General features: G+C 61.2%; 1 protein-coding gene and 1 long non-coding RNA gene across 3 annotated transcripts; one reads left to right on the plus strand and one right to left on the minus strand.

Annotated features, from left to right (window-relative positions):
- Positions 1–474: 474 nt before the first annotated feature.
- On the minus strand, positions 475–6,703 carry LOC129404189 (uncharacterized). Its single transcript, XR_008629745.1, has 2 exons — positions 6,508–6,703; positions 475–2,759 (listed from the first exon to the last, which is right to left on the minus strand). It is a non-coding gene; the product is annotated as an uncharacterized LOC129404189 (long non-coding RNA).
- ZBTB47 (zinc finger and BTB domain containing 47) lies at positions 6,406–18,874 on the plus strand. 2 transcript variants are annotated; one of them, XM_055134641.1, is made up of 6 exons: positions 6,406–6,425; positions 10,150–11,724; positions 12,695–12,842; positions 14,513–14,628; positions 15,131–15,275; positions 15,664–18,874. In XM_055134641.1, the coding sequence occupies exons 2-6, from the start codon at positions 10,231–10,233 to the stop codon at positions 16,026–16,028; spliced, it is 2,268 nt and encodes a 755-aa protein (XP_054990616.1). In that variant the 5' UTR covers positions 6,406–6,425; positions 10,150–10,230; the 3' UTR covers positions 16,029–18,874. The 2 variants fall into 2 exon arrangements, with proteins under 2 accessions (XP_054990616.1, XP_054990615.1); XM_055134640.1 differs by lacking the exon at positions 6,406–6,425 and adding an exon at positions 6,970–7,160.
- Positions 18,875–19,230: the final 356 nt, after the last annotated feature.

Raw genomic sequence — 19,230 nt, forward strand, 5'->3', positions numbered from 1 at the left:
TTAACCCACTGGCACTGAACATAGTATTCTAAGTTGTATTTCCTGTGACTATTCAGAGGGCTGTTCTTGAACACAAGTGTGGACTGGGTCCCCGGAGCAGCCAGTACTGGCCGGAGGGTAGGGAAGAGAGTTGTGTGGCCACTAGATCTGTTGCACAGAACCAGTGCATGTGCATCTGGAAAACTAAATGACAGACTTCAAAAGCAACACCAAAAATCTAACTGCCACCATCCTGGAGACATTTTGCAGGGCTTCCTTTTCACGTCTAGTGAGATTGCTACCACAGCAGCTGAACTGTTCTAAGCACCAGCAGCTTGTTTTTCTTGTTTCTGCTGTGATGCAATAAAGCCATGCCAAGAATCGACCCAGGATAACAGACAGAACTGGGGTGAAGGGGACTGCATAAATCACACATTGCCACAGTTGGAGGGGATTCCTTCAAAACTAATTTACCTGTAAAAACCTGTGTTATTAAAAAAAAAAAAAAACATTTCCCCCTCCCCCCAAGTGTACTTAATCACCTTAGTGCCAGTCTAACCCAGTTATGCAGAAGAAATTCCTATTGAATGTTTGATGTAGAGCTCTGTGCTACCCTCTCCCAGGCAAAAGAACACTCAACTGGAGGGAGCTGATACCCTTGATGAATGAAGGGGTGACTTTCAGTGTTTTAACCATCACCCGTAGGTTGTTCACACACAGGGTTGTTACCTAACTGATAGCAGTACATTAGACATCACAAGACTTGAATCAGAGAAACTTATTTGATAGTGAATACAAAACTGTATAATTTATATGACTAGATTTTTATAAGTTGTCACAACGGAGGATATTGCTTTAATAGAGCTTAGTTCGGAAAAACCCTACTCGGAACCCAACTGAAACTGCCAAATCTGATTAGGTTAAATAAAATTACTCTTGAGCAGTGTAGTTTTCTGATGCTGTATAACAGAGTACCCCAGACTTAACATCATAAAACAACACCCGTTTCAGGGGTCCAGAAGAAATAGTATATGGGTAGGGTACCTGCCTTGCATCAGGTTTGATCCCCAGCGCCCTAAATGTTCTCCCAAGCCCCACCAGGAGTGAGTGATCCTGAGTGCAGAGCCAGGAGTAAACCCTGACCACTGACAGATGTGGCCCCAAAACCGAGCAACAATATCCATTTCTGAAGCTCCCGGGTGGTTCTGAAGCTCATGAGTCCAGCCTGCTGAGGGAAGACTCATCTCCAGGTCCTCAGTGGAAACAAGAGTCAGCAGGGTAGCAACCCTTTGGGGAGGCTCAGGGGAAGAATTTGCTTTTGGGTTCTTTGAGGTTGGCAGAATTCAGTCCCTTGCTGACCCTCAGACACAACTCTCTCAACTCCTCCGGACTGCACACATTTTCTGTGTCCCTTCTTTCTCAAACCAGCAGTGGCCCAGGGATTCCTCATGATTCAGATATCTCTGCCTTTCTCCTGTAAGAGTTCACATAAATAGATCAAGCCCACCAAGAAAATCGCTGTTCAGATGACCCATGGCCATCTAACATATTAGTACAGGAGTGATTTATTCACAGATTCTTGGGATTAAGGCATGGAATGGGAAGAGGAGCGTCTAGAACTTTCTGCCACAGGCTGTAACTTTGCCCATTTGTCTGTGGGTGAAGTTCTGTCCTCAGAGGATGGCCCTTAGAATTCTCCTTTGTTTTCTCCATGGAAGAGAACAGCCCTCAAGTACAGCCTTCAACCCGTGTGCTTGCTGAATGAACTGCAGAAACAGCTTTTCTCCCTAAAGGGGATTGTTCTGTATTTTAAGTTATTTTTAATAAAACTGAATTATGTATTGTGCTTCTCAACAGAAAATGCATCACTGGACTTTTTGTAATGTCCCATTTACTGCATATGAAACCTGATACAGCTGGTGTTGTTCAGAACTTGTAAGAAAATTCTTTTGTACATACTGTCTATGTCTAATTTGTATATACTTCATTTTAATTTCCCTAAAACTTGAAAAGGGAACCTTGTAAAATTAAAATATATATACTTAATCTAAGACTGCATCTCTGCATGTTTCATCTTTCATCACTTATCCAGATGTCAAATAATCTTTCAGAAGTGGACATGAAAACATTGACTCTCTTTGCTGACCCATCCAGTGGATTGACTTCCTCTCTTTGCAACTCATTTTCATCTTCTAGCTAAGTGGTGGTTTTAGATGTGGAGATTGGCAGAAGGTGGAAATAGAATTTCACACAGAGGTGCTCACTTGCCCAGTGTTGATGGTGCTGGTCCTTGCCCTGCCATGGACAGGACAGATGACTGCTAAGGAAGAAAGAGGTCCTGCCCCCAAGACCAGCACATTTTCCTGCTTGCTCACCAGGCACATGGCACTCAATCTCAGAGAGACATTTTTAGGATCCACGTGAGAATTTTACAGGGCAAGCACAGTTAGCTTTTTTTCTTCCTAGAACTCAGAAGAATTTGTGTTTTCTTGGTGAACACAACATAACTTCTCACAGACTTGCAGGTGGTTTTCAAGTGAATGAACAGCGAGACTCCCAAGTTTAGGCAGTTCCTGAAATTAGTCAAATCTGGATGCATTAAGTCTTTGTTGTAGGGAAATCCCAGGTTTCCTTCTGGGTCTTATTTTTTGAGTGAGCTTCATTCAGGCTGTCTCCCAGATAATCTTGAGCAGCTAGGGAGGAACTGGCCCGGGAGTGCAAGGTTTCAGCTGAATCAGCTGGGCAGGAAGAAACAGGAGCATGCACACAGGGGGGCCTTGCTGGAAGGGAAAGGAAACTGTGCTTAGTAAACTTGCAAACTGGCTAGGGGAGGGTCTGGAAGCCACGTGGCCTCCAATGACAGGTATTCAGGAAGGAATGAGCTGTCTTCTGCCAGGACCAGAGGTGAGGAAGAGTGCTGAGTGACTGCTCAGCAGGCTGAAGGTGGTGGATGGCCAGTGGAGGGGTTTGAGGGAAAAGCACTGGTTGTACTGGACAAGGCCCCTGATCTCTGATGACAGGTAGCACCTGAGGAGCGAGACTATTTTTTGTTTTGGGGCCACACCTGGCAGTGCTGAGGGGTTACTCCTGACTCTGCATTCAGGGAATCATGCCTGGTGGTTGTCAGGGGACCATATCGAATATCAGGGATTGAACCCAGGTCAGCTACGTGCAAGGCAAGCACTCTCTCCCCTGTAGTATCTCTCCAGCAGCCTCTTCTGTTTTCTTGAGAGGTTTTAGTACAGGGTGGAAGCAGTGCTCCCTTGTCCCTGCCTTCCCTCATCCCTGTGTATCAGAAAGTCTTAAATGGGGCTGTGCCCATCTCAGGGCAAGTACTTCTGCCTCTGGAGATCTCAGACCCATCATGAACCATCTGTTCCCATCAAGCTCCAGTTACCCAAACAGGCAAAGTGTAGGGCCCAGACCAGCATGGGGAGGGTTCCGTTTCAGCCGAGAGGTCAAAGTAAAACGAGGAGTGACCTGGATTCTGCACTGGACCCCGAACCTCTGCTCATTTAGCCAGGCCTGGTTCCACTCAAGCTCCAAGAGGCTGCATATGACTGGTGCAACCAGGAATGCAGACCAGGCTAGGGATGAGTTGGCCTGCCGGGGGTCCACTGGGGATAGGGATTTGGGCTGCACGTCAGCCACTGGGCACCCAGGGCTTCCTGCAACTAACCACTGTAAGGACAGATTTCCAGAGAACGGCTGTGAAGGATTCCCACTGACCTAATTTGACTCTTGTTTGATTGCCATGGTATTAGGTCTGGTACAGTCCTTCAGGGTTTGGAACCAGAGCCAAACTGCCCGGGTTCTAGTACTGCCCCGCCCCGCCTCTAGGTGGGTACCTCGAGATCAATTGGCTTGGTCTTTATGATTCAGCTCATCATCGGAAAAACGGATTTTAGCGTCTCCTAGAACTGGTTGGGATTAAGTGCCTACTGGAGAGCCTGCATCAGTGTCTTGGGGTATTAACTTCTGGGCTTGTCTCCAGGAAGGGGGAAGATGTCCCACATGGAGGGCCAGGCTCCCTTGAACCACTGGGTGGGAGAGGATCCTGGAGACTGCTAGGAAAGCTCTGAATGCCAAGGCCGTGACGCGGATGCTGAGGAAACAGGGAGGTCTGCTGGTTTGCATTAGTGCTGTGTGCCCCCCCCCACCACCTCCCCAACAGCTGTAATCTGTTAGTTCAGTGGAGGCAGGACCTCCCCCTACCCTACAGCCATAGATCTGTGCCCACCACCCTGCATTGTCATTTCTGTTCCCCTTTTTCCCCCCATCTCAGCCACAGCAGCTCCACCCTTGCAGACCCCTCGAGCACACCAGCCCTGCAGTGCACGCAGGCACCACACCCACGGCCTGGCAGGCCAGGCTCTGCACCACAGGCCTGGACTCCGCTTTGCAGGCTGAGAAAGGGAGAATCTGGTTGTGCACAGACACAAGGCCTGGGCTGTTTGTTCCCGACGTAGAAAGATCGAGTTGCGTTGTCCATGTTCTCTCTCCGAGAAAGGTGGGTCTGTTTCCCCACCCTCTGGAAGAATCTAAGGGCTCGCTGTGGAAAAGGACGTGGTGAATTGCCCTTCAAGGCAGAGACAGGGCACCACTGACCTTGCTGATCCCCAACCCCCAGTGCCAGGTCACTGCGCTCTGCCTGGGACACACAATCCTAGCTTGGAATTCCTCCTTCCCAGTAATGCAGTCCTACCCGAACCCCTCCACGAAGCCTGCTTTAGTCCTGAGGGGCAGCTTTCCGGGCCAGGCCACGACAGCAGGGCTCACCTCCATCCAGTCCTCCCCGCCCCCCCCCCCCCGACCCCACCACTCCCACCTGGCTTTCACTGCAGCAGTCTGGCCTAGTTCACTGCTGGTGTTAAGCTATCTCCTGCCCCCTGGTCTCTGCCTGGACTCCCTTTCCTTTGCTTTAGATACCAACTTAGAAGTTTCCTCTCTGTGCAGTCCCCTCTGAGCACCAGACTGTACTCCGCAAACAGCGCCATCCTGCTGGGTGGGGTGGGGCATGGCTCTGTAGCATCTGAGAGAGCTGAGATTCTGCCCCTGCACCTGGGCCAGAGGAGAGAGGAGTGGGCAACACAAGGGAATCCAGGGACATCAGCTCCCCAGACTCGTCTCATCCAAACTTTGCTGAACTACCACTGTCCCAATCAATCCTGGTCACGCCAGCCACACCCCCTGCCAAGCCCTGGCTAGGGTCCCAGGCAGCCCTCTCTGCCAGGCTCCTCCCAGCCCGTGGGAGAGACGGAGGGGGCTCGCTCCCAGCCTCTTCCTTGGCTCCTGAGGGTCGCTTCTGGCTGTGGGATCTGCCCTGCGCTAGGCCTCCTGGTCCTTATCTGACCACTGGGTATGCAAGCCCTGCCCACCACCTCGAAGGCCCGCTGCAGGACCCACAGTGAGATGAGGAAGTGGGTTGGGACGGGAGAAGAGGAAGAGGCGGGCGGCACTGCCGCGGTGACTGGTTTGACAGGCATGCCGGCTGCCTGGGCCAGGCCTCAGCCTGTGGCCCCTGGGAGCTAAGCCAATACCCACCATGGCCACACGAGTGCAAAAAGTCTGCAGCGGCTCCCTCCGGGGGTGCATTCCCACCCATGGACCTTCCTCTGCTCCCTCACCCCACCCAATGGGTTCTGTGCATGCCTCCCTCCTGCTCCCCCTGCTTTGGTCTGCCCCATCTTTGCCCCTGAGATGTTCTCTCTGGCTCCGAGATGGTCTTGAGGATCTCCCCGTCTTTACCTGACAGATGACCAGACTCGATAACGGGGCCTGCCTTGGGTCTTGGCCTCCACTTCCTCCCAGGCCATGCTGAGCACATCCTGGAATCCTGCCCACTAGTGAATGAGGTGGCAAACCTCAGGGTGCTGCTACATGGGGCATGAGCTGGAGTGCAATCCTGAGCTCCTGAGCTCTGTGTGTGTGTGTGTGTGTGTGTGTGTGTGTGTGTGTGTGTGTGTGTGTGTGTGTGTGGTGGTGGTGGTGGTGGTGGTTAGCGTTGGGGGATCCGAGTGGTCCTGCCAGGGTGGGGCAAGTGAGTGACCAAAGGTGGGAGCTGACACAGCAAGGAGTGTGCTGGGGGCCTAGAAAGGCATCCCAAGACGGTCCCACTACCCACGGGGGGCCCTTCACCACCACCCCCACCGGCCCTGCCAGGCCCAGCATGTCGTGGTCCCCACCCGACTGACTGCTCAGCCTGGCAGTTTCTTTGCAGCCTCCTGCCAGCCCAGCCAGCCCCCTGCCCCCACCAGTGTCCATGCCAGAGCAGCATTCCGCAGGCCTGGCTGCATCTCCCCAGCAGAGACCCAGCCGGCGCCTCCCCGGCAGCAGTCGGGTCACCAAGCCGGGCCTCGGGCCCCTACGGCTCCGGCCTCGCTGCTCCTGGTCCCTTGAAACTGGGCGTCCGGGTTGTGGCATCTGGCGCCCCGCAGCGCCGCCAGGTAGGCACGGCTCCCTCGGAAGCGGGCAGCCCGAGGGAGGGGAGGTACACGGGGGCCCCGGCTGCTTGCAGATCCCACTCACCCTCCAGTCGGGTGGTGAGCGCAGCTGGGGTCCGAGGGTTCGGTCCCAGAGCCTGGGGTCGCTCAGGGATCCCAGCAGGTGCAAGGAAGCCCGTTCTGCAGCTGCTTGAGGAGGGGGTGTGTGTACGGTGGGGGTGCTGGGGCTGGTGCCCAGGGCGCCCGGGGCTCCCATCTCAGGGGGTCGCCGCCGCTGCCGCTGCCGCGGGAGGACACCCGGGTTCGACTCCCGGCGAACCGGGCCTCCCTCGGCTGGCACCCGAGCCGGGGCCGCGACCGACCAGAGTAGGCGCGGGGGGTGCGGGCGGCCCGCGCGCGGCGCCCCCCACGCGTGTCCGCGCCTCCCGCCGGCGCGCAGGGCGGCCTGGCCCTTTAAGCGTCCAGACGGCGGCCCCAGCTGACGCGCGGGCTCCAATCGGCGCCCCGCGCCCCCCGCCCGCCCGCCCGCCGCGCCCGAGGCTCCGGGGCCGCAGCTGCTCGGCGGCCGCACTCGCCGGCCCAGCGCCTCCGCCCGCCCGCGCCCCCGGGGGCCATGGTCGCGGGGCCGAGCGCGGGGGCGGCCCCCAGCGCGGCGCTTCATGGAGCGGCCCCGGCCCGGCCGCCGGGGGCAGCGCGATCCCGCGGGGCCCTGTGAGCCCCCAGCGCCGCGGCACCATGGTACGCAAGGCCCGCCTGTCCCCCCGCTTATCCGCCCACCTGCCTGCCGCTCGCGCACCCCCCCCCACCCGGAGACCCCCAGGCACCCCCCTCAACCCCCGTGGCGCTTCTCCGCCGCCCCGGCGGGGAGGAAGGGGTTAAATTCCTGGGGTGGGGGCGCGCGCCTTGCGGTCTGGCGGGGCACGGCCGCGGGGGGCGCTTCCCCGAGCCCCGGACGGACGGACGCGCGGCGCCGCCCTCCGCCGGGGTGACGGGCTTGGGGGCGGGGGCTGGAGGGGGTGGCCGGGGGGCGAGCTCCGATTCCCGCCTGGGCCTTGGGCCACGTGGGCGCTGGAGCCGCCCAGCGCCCAGCCTCGGGATTCGCGGGGGGCGCCTGGGCCCAGCGGGGTGGGGGCGAGGCTCGCAATCTGGGTTCGAACTCCTGTGTGACCTTGGGCCGGTCCCCCGCCCTCTCTGGGCCCGTTTCCCTGGGAAGGAGGGCGGGCCCGGTGTGTGTGGGAGGGGGTTGGGGAGGAGGAGGCTGACACAGACCACCCCCCATCCCCACTCCCAAAGGAGGAGCCTGCACCCCGGACCCCTCCTCACTCCCCAGAGCTGGGAGCATCCTGAGGGGCTGGAGGGTGCTGATGGACGCCCAGAGCTTCTAACAGGGGGCCAGCAGGTGCCCTGGGCACTTAGCCCCCACCCCCACACCCCCGCTGCAGCATGGTTTGGGGGAACGTTTGCAGCCAGGAGCCCCCTGACCCCCCATCTCCTGGCCTGAAACAGGAGTGCCTGACCACTGTCCTGGGCCTCCAGGCCTGGACACAGGAGTGGGGGGAATGACTGCAGGGTGGGGATCGGGCACAGCTGGTGGGCCCTGCTCGGGGGCGGGGGCGCTGGGGAGGGCAGCTGTGCACTGGGAGGGACATCTGGATGCCCCCTTGGCAGGAAATCCAGGCAGGTTGTGAAGGTCTCAGACCCCAGAGGGCATGGCTGGGGGGAGGGTACCCTCTTTCACATGGACTCTTCAAGGGGGGCACCAGCCTCAGCCCAGGCCTCACCTTGCCCTGACAGGTGAGCACCAAGGGCGTTGCCTGAAGGGGGAGCAGAACTCTGAGTGGGCTCCCCCAACAGGCCTCTTTATTCCGGCCCCTCCTCTGCCCCCCCTGGTCCCTGCCACTCCTCCGTGCCCCACATGACACCCCAGTCCTCCCTGCCCTGGAGGTGGGATGGGGGGGTCAGCAGAGCAGCTCCTGGGGTCCGGGGCTCTCTGAGAGAAACCACGGAAGCCAGCCTTGGGCTGCTGAGCCATCTGCACTCTTGGGGGGTCCCCCAGCTCTGTACCTCAGTGTCCCAGTCTGAGCACTAGCGTTTGGTCCCAAGGATGAATCAAAATGAGTCAGGGGAGAGGGGCGGGGACTTGGCCCCCCTCCCCTGTTGGATGGGCCAGCAGCATGGAGACAGGGACGGATGGGGCACGTCTTGGGGGGTGGGTTGGGGGAAGGAGGCCTGCAGGTGGCAGAACAAGACTAAGATGTTGACCCCGGGGAACGGAGGGCATCCTGGCCTGCATGGGGCCGAGAGCAGCCGTGGGTGAGGCCCTGGGCAGGTCTGGAAGCAGGTGGTGCCAAGGGCCACTTGAAGGGTCATCCTGAGGCCTGCATTCTCTCTCACCTGCCTGGAAAGTCAAGCACAGACAAAGACCCCAACTCTCCTGCCCGGTCTGGCCCTACCCTCTGCTGCTGCCCCCCAGCTGGCACGTCCGAGTAGGCAGTGAATGGACTGAATCGGGCCCCCAGGGTAACTCCCGGGGGCTCCAGGGAGATTCTTGGGGGAGAGGAAGGAGCTGGTGGTCTGTGGCAGTGGACAAGGAGCCCCTTGGCTGTAGGGGGCCTGAGCAGCGCCAATGCCTGGAGCCCGTAGGGCAGTTGGCGGCCCACAGTGGGGAGGCCGCTGTGGAGGAACCAGGGATGATTAGATCAGCCCCTACTACAGCCAACCCCCAGGCTGGGCCTCCCTGAGGCCCCTGTGGTCTTGCTACCTCTCGGCCAGACATTCCCGTCTGGACCCCTAGCAAGAAAGCCATCTGCGGGCATCCTGCCTCCAAGCATGAGGTGACACAGCTGTGTCTTCCCGTGTCCTCAGAACCGCCCCCCTGCCCCGGGGGAGTTACTGAGGTGACGGGGCGTGTGCCTGCTTCTGTGTGTCCATGCGTGCCTGTGCATGCATGTGGCCTGGCCCGAGCTCTGACGAGCAGTGAAGGGGTTGGTGCTTCCCCAGCCTTCTGCAGCAGGGAGCCGGCCAGCGTGGGCAGAAGCTCCGAGCCCGGGATCCTCTCAGAGGCGTCCCCCTCTGCAGCCTGGCCCTTGGGGGCCACTGCCCGTGGGGGGAGGGGGCTGTTCTAGGTGCTGCCCTTAAATAAATGCCCCAGAGAGAGTAAGTGAGCTTGACTCCCTCAGCCTTCGGGTACTGGGCCCTGCAAGCTTGGTTCCTTTGTGAGCAAGTCCTAGGGGCTCCAGAAATGCTGCCCACGTCCCTTCTTGGGAAACCCACCACCGGATCCCCAGGTTTAGGGGATCAGGAGACTTCCGGCGGCTCCCAAGGAGCCCTCCTGTGCTGACACACCGGGAGCCATCTGGTGGTGGCAACACCTGCGGGGAGGTGACTGTAGCTGGGGGTCGTGGCAGGTACTGCCCCTGGACCCTGCCCAGGAAGACCCTCGTTGTAGCCCCGGAAGTTCCGAAGCTACACAACTAACCACGAGGTTCTCCCAAGCCCTTGCCGGGATCCCCTCCCCTTCTGTGATGACTTTTCACAGGAGCAAGCGGGGGGGGGGGGTCCCGCCACATAACCCCCAACCCACCCACCGTGGGCCTCAGGAGGTCCCTGTTGGCGTGTGCACTTCTAGGGGCCCAAATCCCCCTCTCGGTCCACGTGCTTGCGGGCGCCCCACCCAGCCCCACCCCGGGCCTGGCCCTTGACCTCTCCCGTCCCCTCTGCCCTGCAGTTGCTGGTTGAGAAGACAACCGACTCTCCGGCGGCCGAGTTCTCGCTGGTGGAGGACGTGGCGCTGCACTTCGCCTGCTTGATGGGCCGCCTGAATGAGCAGCGCCTCTTCCAGCCCGACCTCTGCGACGTGGACCTGGTGCTGGTGCCCCAGCGCAGCGTCTTCCCGGCCCACAAGGGCGTGCTGGCCGCCTACAGCCAGTTCTTCCACTCGCTCTTCACCCAGAACAAGCAGCTGCAGCGCGTGGAGCTGTCCCTGGAGGCGCTGGCCCCCGGCGGCCTGCAGCAGATCCTCAACTTCATCTACACGTCCAAGCTGCTGGTCAACGCCGCCAACGTGCACGAGGTGCTGAGCGCCGCCTCGCTGCTGCAGATGGCCGACATCGCCGCCTCCTGCCAGGAGCTGCTGGACGCCCGCTCCCTGGGCCCCCCGGGCCCCGGCACGGTGGCCCTGGCCCAGCCGGCCGCCAGCTGCACCCCGGCCACACCACCCTACTACTGTGACATCAAGCAGGAGGCCGATACCCCGGGGCTGCCGAAGATCTTCGCTCGCGAGGGCCCCGACCCCTACTCGGTGCGCGTGGAGGACGGAGCTGGCACCACTGGGGGCTCTGGGCCTGCCCCCGTCGCGCCCACCCAGCCCTTCTTCAAGGAGGAGAAAGAAGGGGCTGCGGATGAGGCGGCCGGTGCCCCTGGCAGCCTGTGCAAGCTGGAGACGGGGGAGGAGCCGGAGGAAGAGCTGGGAGACTCGGGCACCTACAGCCGCCGGGAGCAGTCCCAGATCATCGTGGAGGTGAACCTCAACAACCAGACGCTGCACGTGTCCACGGGCCCGGAGGGGAAGCCGGGCCCTGCCACGGGCCCAGCCACCATGGTGCTGGGCCAGGAGGAGGGGCTGCAGAGACACTCGGAGGAGGACGAGGAGGAGGACAACGAGGAAGAGGAGGAAGAGGAGGAAGAGGAAGAGGAGGAAGGTGGTGGCAGTGGAGGGGAGGAGGAGGAGGAGGAAGAGGAAGAGGGTGGCAGTCAGGGAGAGGAGGAAGAGGAAGGTGAGGAAGGACAGAGTGAGCAGGAGGAGGAAGAGGAGGAGGAAGAGGAAGGGCACAGCGACCAGGATCAAGAGAGCTCAGAGGAGGAGGAAGAGGAGGAAGAGGGGGAGGCGGGGGCCAGGCAGGGCCCCGGGGGCCGCAGGGGCGGCCGAGCAGACCCCCCTCCCCACAGTCGCATGGCCACCCGGTCCCGTGAGAATGCCCGGAGCCGGGGGGCCCCTGAACCCGAGGAGGCAGGGCGGAGGGGTGGGAAGCGGTCCAAGCCGCCCCCAGGAGGGGCCGCCACCGCCTCTGCCCGCGGGACCCCGGCTGCCGCCGACGGACTCGGGGCCAAGGTGAAGCTGGAGGAGAAGCAGCATCACCCGTGCCAGAAGTGCCCCCGCGTGTTCAACAACCGCTGGTACCTGGAGAAGCACATGAACGTGACCCACAGCCGCATGCAGATCTGCGACCAGTGCGGGAAGCGCTTCCTGCTGGAGAGCGAGCTGCTGCTGCACCGGCAGACGGACTGCGAGCGCAACATCCAGGTGGGCCGCGCCCCGGGCTCCGAGGCCCCTGCCGTGGAGAGCGTCCTGGGGGAGGGGGTAACCGGGGCCTGAGCCCGTAGGCGCAGCCCTGGCGCTCGCTCGTGGCCAGGGCGGCCCCGTTGGGGGCGAGAGGCGCGCTGTAGGCCAGGTGAGCCGGTTCCAGTGCCCCCGCAGAGCAGCTTCCCAGGCTGAGCGCAAAAGGGTCGCCCAGAGGGGGGCGCCCTTTCCTACCCGCAGTAAAGGCTGAATGAAGCGGAGGAGGGGGGACCGGAAGTGAAAATTGGGAAGAACTGGCGTGGCCCAGGCCGCGCTGAGGACTTGGGGGAGAGGGGTGGGGGTGCTTCCAGGTCTCGAACCAGCCTGTCTGTGTCCACCTGGGGCCTGGGGGTGGGGCAGGCCAGGGCTGCTAGGCAGAGATTCATTTTTCCAGGGGCCCAGGGGCGTGAAGGGCAGGTAGGTGGATGCTAATTGCCTGCGTTAAGTGCTAATTGCAGGTGGAGAAAGTCTGCCCCAGGGGCTTCCCCAGCCCCGCCCTACCCCACCCCGGTGCACCAGTTTCCACCTGCCTGCCTGCCGCCTGCCCTGCCACACCTGTGCCCCTTCCCATGTGGACCCTCACCCTGGCCCTCCACTTGTGTATTCAAGTGGTGAGTGGACGAGGCCAGGAAAGAGGAGGGGGGTCCATGCGCCCCCTCGCCCCACCCCCACTCCGCCCCAGCCGTTTCCACCCCTCTTTTAATGAACCTGCCATCACCGCCCCAGCCAGAGCAGCAGCAGAGATACCCTGGGCCAGCGAGGCGCTGCCCCACGGACGCGGCAGGGGGTTCTCCCCGCTGCTGTGCTCCCGTTCGTTCCCCAGCAGCACAGAGGACCCTAGTTGAGTTTGGGCGAGGGAGGCAGGCGGGGGTGTGTCCAGTGAGTGGGCAGACTCCGGGCGCGGGTCTAAAGCTCTCCCTCTCGCTCCCCGCAGTGTGTGACCTGCGGCAAAGCTTTTAAGAAGCTCTGGTCCCTCCACGAACACAACAAGATCGTGCACGGCTACGCCGAGAAGAAGTTCTCGTGTGAGATCTGCGAGAAGAAGTTCTACACCATGGCGCATGTGCGCAAGCACATGGTCGGTGAGTCCCGCCAGGGCGCGCCCGTGAGCACGGGAGGGGGGATGGGCAGCACTGATTGGCTGAGGGCCCTCCCTGGGGGCGGGGCAGGTTTCCCCCCAGAGTGCAGGCTGGCCCTTGCCCACTAGGCAGTGCGCTGCTGTGTGGGGCCGTGTGCCCCAGGGAGAGGAGCGCCTTTACCTGATCGATATAGCGTCCTAGAGACCCGGCCTCCAGAGCGTGAGGACAGCCCAGCCTGGGACTCTTCCTCACCCCCTGGCCCTGCCAGAGCGCAGGCTTCCCAGATGTAGGCCTCTGCCTTCTCTGAGTGCGCCCCTCCCCCAGGGTCACCCCTCCCCATTGCAAGAAGGCCCCTCCTAAAGGCGCCTGGGGCCCCACCAATGCCAGTGTCCAGGCAACCTGTCTTCCTTGCCAGCCCAGAGCCTGGGCTCAAGTCAGGGAATTCAATTCCTGGCCAGACCCAGGCCCCTTATGATACTGGCCAGTGCCCTGTCTAGTGTAAACTGGTGGGAGCTGCTCCTCCCGGCATTAACCCAGAGGTGTGTGTGGGGGGTGGGGGGGTGCCTTCCTGGACTTGAGTGTCCTTGCTTAGAGCTCTGAGGAAGTCCTGCCCATCTTCTGTTGATTCCTCCCAGATTTTTCTGGAAGACTCTGGGCACTCAGTAATCCCTCTGGATTGCTTAGTGCCCCAGGCCGCCACAGCTGGACCTAGAGCTCAGGGCGCTGAGTTCACACACCAGCCAATGCTCAGGCTTCCTTCCTGCCTCAGGATGGGGGGGAGGGTGTGTGTTTGTGTGTGTACCAGGGGACCCTCCTGGCTGTACACTCAGGAATCACTCTTGGTGGTACTCAGGGGACCACATGGGATGTTGGGGTTGAGAACAGGTCCCCCATGTGCAAGGCAGGCACCCTACCCGCTGTCTTGTCTCCTTTTATGGAAAAGGCTGTTGAAGTCTCCAGAGGCCAAACAAACCAGTAGTTGGGCCAGGGTTTGAACTGAGGCCAATCCCACTGGGGACCCCTGAAGTACTGGGGGTGAAGCCTTATTTCTCTTGGCCAAAGGCTAAAAAGCACAGGGACCCTCATTCTTTTTTTTTTAATTAGTGAGTCACTGTGAGGGTACAGTTACAGATTCACACATTTTCGTACTTGTTTTTCCCTCATGCAATGTTCGAGAGCCCATCCCTCCACCAGTGTCCATTCTCCACCACCAATGAACCCAGTATCCCTCCCACCCCCCAATCCCATCCCCCTCACCCAACCCCACCCCGCCTCTGTGGCAGGACATTCCAATTTGTTCTCTCTCTCTCCTTTTGGGGGACCCTCATTCTTGAAGAGCCAGACTTCCGTGCAGAGAGGGGCACTTCCCCAGAGGGACCAGGAGGCAGGCAGGCTCCAGGGTCGGTGGGGGCTGGGAGGCGACCCAGTGCCTGGGGGAAGGATTGCCTGGGAGTTGTGACAGCCGTTGGGGGACTGGAGCGATAGCATAGCGGGTAGGGTATTTGCCTTGCACGCAGCCACACCTGGGTTTGATTCCCTGCATCCCATATGGTCCTGAACACCACCAGGAGTAATTCCTGAGTGCATGAGCCAGGAGTAACCACTGTGCATCGCCGGGTGTGACCCAAAAAGAAAAAAAAAAAGTTGTGACAGCTGTGGTGACTGCCTTGTAGCCCACACTAAGGACATGCCCTTCACCTGTGAGACCTGCGGGAAGTCCTTCAAGCGCAGCATGTCTCTCAAGGTGCACTCGCTGCAGCACTCGGGGGAGAAGCCTTTCCGGTGTGAGGTGAGTACCCCAAACCCCACTCCCAGACCACCCTGGGCATTTCGGTGGGGGTTGTCAGGGACACAGCTGCTTAAGGTAGATAGAGCACAGTGTTCCCAAACACTGTGGGGTCATACCCGTCTCCTCCCCCGAGCCTGGCACACCTAGCTGGCCCTGTCCATTGAGGCTGGGCCGTCTAGGGGCTGCAGCCCGGGCCAGGGGCAGGAGCAGGCTGTCTGGAGAGCTCGAGGGAGAAGGGTCTCAGGTGGGCTGGGGAGCTGCCGGAGGCACTGGGGTCTTCCAACGGGCAAGAAAGGTGAGGGGGCCTGGGACCTTCAGCACAGGACCTTCCCTTTGGCTCTTCGGCCTTTCCCTGCTTTGCGACGCCCCTTCCCACCTAGGCCTTGCATGCCCCGTCTGTACCCACACACTGCCCTCCCCAGGGGCACCTCCTTGCTCAGAAGGGCATGAGAAAGAGAGGGAATGAGTGATCCCATGTGTGTCCCTCCTGCACCGCCCCCAGAACTGCAACGAACGTTTCCAGTACAAGTACCAGCTGCGCTCCCACATGAGCATCCACATCGGCCACAAGCAGTTCATGTGCCAGTGGTGCGGCAAGGACTTCAACATGAAGCAGTACTTCGACGAGCACATGAAGACCCACACAGGTAGCAAGGGCCCTGCCTCCCTTCCCCCCGCCAGGGACTCCAGAGTACCCTAAGGGCAATGCTGGTGTGGCATAGCCCAGGGAGGGGAGGATCAGTATGTCTGCGCTGTGTGCACATGCACACTTACATGTGCACACACACATGCATATACACGGTATGCACACATGCATGGGCACCCATGTGCAGACACACACATGCATGGATGTGTGTGCACATGCCCACATGTACATGTGCACACACACATGTGCACAGGCATACGCACCTGCACCGTGTGCACAAACACACACGTGCACGGCGGTACACGCAATGCACATACACAGCGCTCAGCCGGTGCATGGCTGGGGCAGAGTGGGCGACCCCTGACGCCCCACCCGCTTCCGCCCTGCAGGGGAGAAGCCGTACATCTGCGAGATCTGCGGCAAGAGCTTCACGAGCCGGCCCAACATGAAGCGGCACCGGCGCACGCACACCGGCGAGAAGCCGTACCCCTGCGACGTGTGCGGCCAGCGCTTCCGCTTCTCCAACATGCTCAAGGCCCACAAGGAGAAGTGCTTCCGGGTCACGCACCCCCTGGCCGCCGACGGCACCCCCGCGGCCCCGGGCCTGGCCCCCGCGCAGCCCTCGGCCCTGCCGCTGCTCGCGGGGCTGCCCCCCACCCTGCCGCCGCAGCCCCACCTGCCGCCGCCCCCGCCGCTCTTCCCCACCGCCGCCCCCGGGGCGGCCCCCGCGGGCGGTAGGCTGGGCGCCAACTAACTGCAGACCCCCCCGCACCCCGAGCCTCCCTGCAGGGCGTGCACCTGCCGCCCCCCACCTCCAGAGCCAGCTGGACACGCGACCCTGGGGGGCAGGCACCCCGTGCCCATGGAGACCACCGCACTCCCAAGTGCCCCCTTTCCAGTGACTCCTGGAAGCCTTCGCTCTGGGGTGGGGGAGCTGGTTTTTTCGTTTGAAGTGGAACTTTGCAGCACCCCTCTCCAGGTGAGAGGGGTGCACAGGAAGGGAGGGGGTCACTGGAGGGGGGCTCTGAGTCCCAGCCAGCTTCTCCTCCCCACCTCCCCATGCCGCCAAATGTACCCCTCATTATGGGGGTTCAGGAAGACTTTGGGGTGCCAGCCCCCTTTGGAGGAGGTGGGGAGCCATTCTGAGGGTAGTGGACATGGAGGCGGGGGCTTGAGAGTGGACACCGTCTGGTGGAGAGAGGGGCAGGCAGGGGCTGGACCCCAGGAACTAGCTTTCCCCCTTTCACCCCCTGCCCCTGTCCGGCGCCACCTGTACCAGGCAGAGCCGAGGGGCCCGCCATGCCCTTGGGTGGGGGGAGGTGGCCACCGGAAATTCCAGCTTCTGCAGTCAAGGACCCCCAGCCCCGCAGGTGATGGCCCCAGGGGCAGGGTCCTGGGCAATGGTGTGAAGGGTCTATGGTGCTATCAGGAGGGCAGGAGGTGAGGCTGCCGTTCCCCGGGCCTGCAGCGCTCCCGGCCTTTCCCCAGCTGCCCACGTGGCCCGGCCAGCAGGGCACGTGTGCCCATGTTTGTCTCCACTCCCAAGGGCAGCACCGGGCCTCATCCTTCGGCCGGATCACTAACCACCCAAGCTGGCGTCCAGCGTCCTGAGCCCTCCTGGCCTCTTGCATGGGCAGGCGGGCCCCCCGCCAGAAAGAGGTTCTTGCATTTCAGGCCCCAGGGGCCAGGTGGGGGCGGCGCTTGCCCCTGTGAGGCCAGCACTCACAGGACAATTTTTTTTTTTTTGGTTGCCATTTAAACGTCTTTACTCCTGCCTTCACATTGGGGAGGAAGGTTCCATAAGCTACGTTTCCTAGGTAAGCTCTTTCCTAGCGTGTTCATACAGTTTTGTTTGTTACACTCTCTGCACCTTAAACCTCCACGACCACCCCCCCACCGCCACCACCTTCGCAGCATGGCTGGAGGGGGGGAGAGGCCCAAGTCCAAGGGAGTCAGTTGGTTGGGGCCAGGGGGGGAATCAGGCCCTGCCAGCCTCAGGGCTGATGGGGGGTCAGCACCCCCGACCTTGTGAGGCCCAGGGCTCCAGGGTGGGGGCTGGGAACATTTTAATCATCAATAAACGAAGCACTTTATTCTGTACAGATGTGGGCAGGCCCCAGGAGCCCAAATGATTTGAGGGTGGACAGTCCAGCAGTCCGCACAACCCGGCTCGTCCCATGGGCTCGGAGGGGCAGTGCCCTGGCCCAGCGGAGTTTGGGGCTGCGGCATCCAAGCCAGAGCCTGGCTCCTCAGGCCGCCCCCTCGGGTGGGGGAAGGAAGGCCCACCCACCTGTCTCCCCTCCCCCACCACAGCGGGCTGACTCCAGCCTCAGGGGGTCAGGCCTGGGCCTCCCAGCCTCTTGCTTTCCTGCGACTCTTTCCCTCTCCCACACCCCTTGATCTCTGGGCTTCCACGATGTCCTCAGGGTCCCCCCCCTCCTGCCCCTCAGTGCTCCCCCACCCTCCACCCCCAACCCCCTTGCTATTTCTAACCTCTGGTCCAGTGCCTGGCGGCTCTTCAGAGCTGGCTCACGTTTTCAAAAAAAAAAACAAAACAAAAAACAAAAAAAAAAAAGTTGGTCTCTCCCCCCCACCCCCACCCCCAGCCATGGACTGTAATTCTGGGGTCCCGATGGGCTCCCCAAGCCCGTCGCTGACCCCAAGGTCTATTCGTTGTCACCGGCTAGCTTACCCAGCAGCTATAGCAAGCCTGGGGGCCCAGGTGTGTCAGGCTGTGCTGACAAGGGAGACCAGAGGTGGGCTGGGGGGGGGCTGGTGGGGAAACCTGTGCCAGGACTTGGGGGCCCTGTTCTTGCTAACGTCCCCACGGAGGGCGGGGAGGAGGGATGGAGGCAGCAGGCTGGGTACTGGTGGAAACGGTCCCTGTAGCTGAAGTGGGCATGGCTGGCCGTCTCCTAGAACTGTCCCCACGGGGCCGGGCCCACGTCCCTGGTGCTAACAGCTCACCCCTCTGGGCCAGTGCTGACGGGAACTTCTTTCAGGCCGGACCACAGGTCTGAAGCAATAATGGAACCTCGGCAGTGCCAGTAGGGGGCGGGGTTCTCGTTTTACCAGCTTTCACATTTCCTTTTTATTTTTGAAACAAACCAACAAGCACCTGGAGTTTGGAGTGAGGGGTCTGGGGGAGGGGGTGGGGGTTGAAATCCCTCCACATCCCAGGGGTGGGGAGGTGCAGAGCTTGGCCTCATGGCCTCCCACTGGCCATCTCGGGGGGTGATGGTGGGCTTTCTCCTTCCTTCTGGACTTCCCAGCCCACTTGGTCAGTCTTCAGGGCCTGAACCTGAACTCCCCCCGCACCCCCCCACCCCCAGCTCTCCCTGGGCTCCTGGGTCCGGACCAGCTGGGGGAGGGGAAGAGGGAGGGGAGGAGGGCGAATGGGCCGCAAGTCCAGTGGCCGCGGTGTGGGAGCAGGGAGTGGCCCACAGCAGGGCAGGGAAGCTGTGCCCGGGCATGTGGATCCTTCATGTGTGGTCACGTGTGGCCACCCCCTCCCCACCCCCCAGCGCGCTGAGTGTGTGGGGAGCAGCAGGAGCGCGAGTGAGGAGGAGGAGAGGGAAGAATAAATTCAGTACAACTGTCCCCTGGCCTGGCCTCTTCTTTCCTCCGCCTGCTGTGGAGTGGTGTTGGGTCCGAGTGCCGGGGAAGAGCTGTCCAGCTCAGCCTCTGGGCCCGGGACACACGGAGAGTCCGGCTTCCTCCCTGAGGCCCGGGCCTGGCAGGACACCCAGCTGCAGAAGCGGGAGGCCAGGACAGAGATGCACCCCCACACCAGTGCGGGGGTGCAGAAGGCGGTTGGAGAAGGGGAGGTCCTGGGGCACTCAAGGCAGAAGCCCCCCCCTCCCCCCGCGCCCCGGAAAGTCCCTGCAGATGTGGTTTTCCAGGAGCAACAGGCCCGGCTCTCCAGGCACCCCAGGCCAGCAGGGACCACCAGCCCT

This window comes from Sorex araneus, chromosome 4 (genome assembly GCF_027595985.1).
Source record: "Sorex araneus isolate mSorAra2 chromosome 4, mSorAra2.pri, whole genome shotgun sequence".
Classification (NCBI taxonomy): domain Eukaryota; kingdom Metazoa; phylum Chordata; class Mammalia; order Eulipotyphla; family Soricidae; genus Sorex; species Sorex araneus.

What these genes read in the sequence shown, in the direction of transcription:
- ZBTB47 (XM_055134640.1), top strand. An exon ending in ACTGCGAGCGCAACATCCAG is followed by an intron (nt 11,725 to 12,694) that starts GTGGGCCGCGCC and finishes CGCTCCCCGCAG; the next exon opens with TGTGTGACCTGCGGCAAAGC. An exon ending in GCACATGAAGACCCACACAG is followed by an intron (nt 15,276 to 15,663) that starts GTAGCAAGGGCC and finishes TCCGCCCTGCAG; the next exon opens with GGGAGAAGCCGTACATCTGC.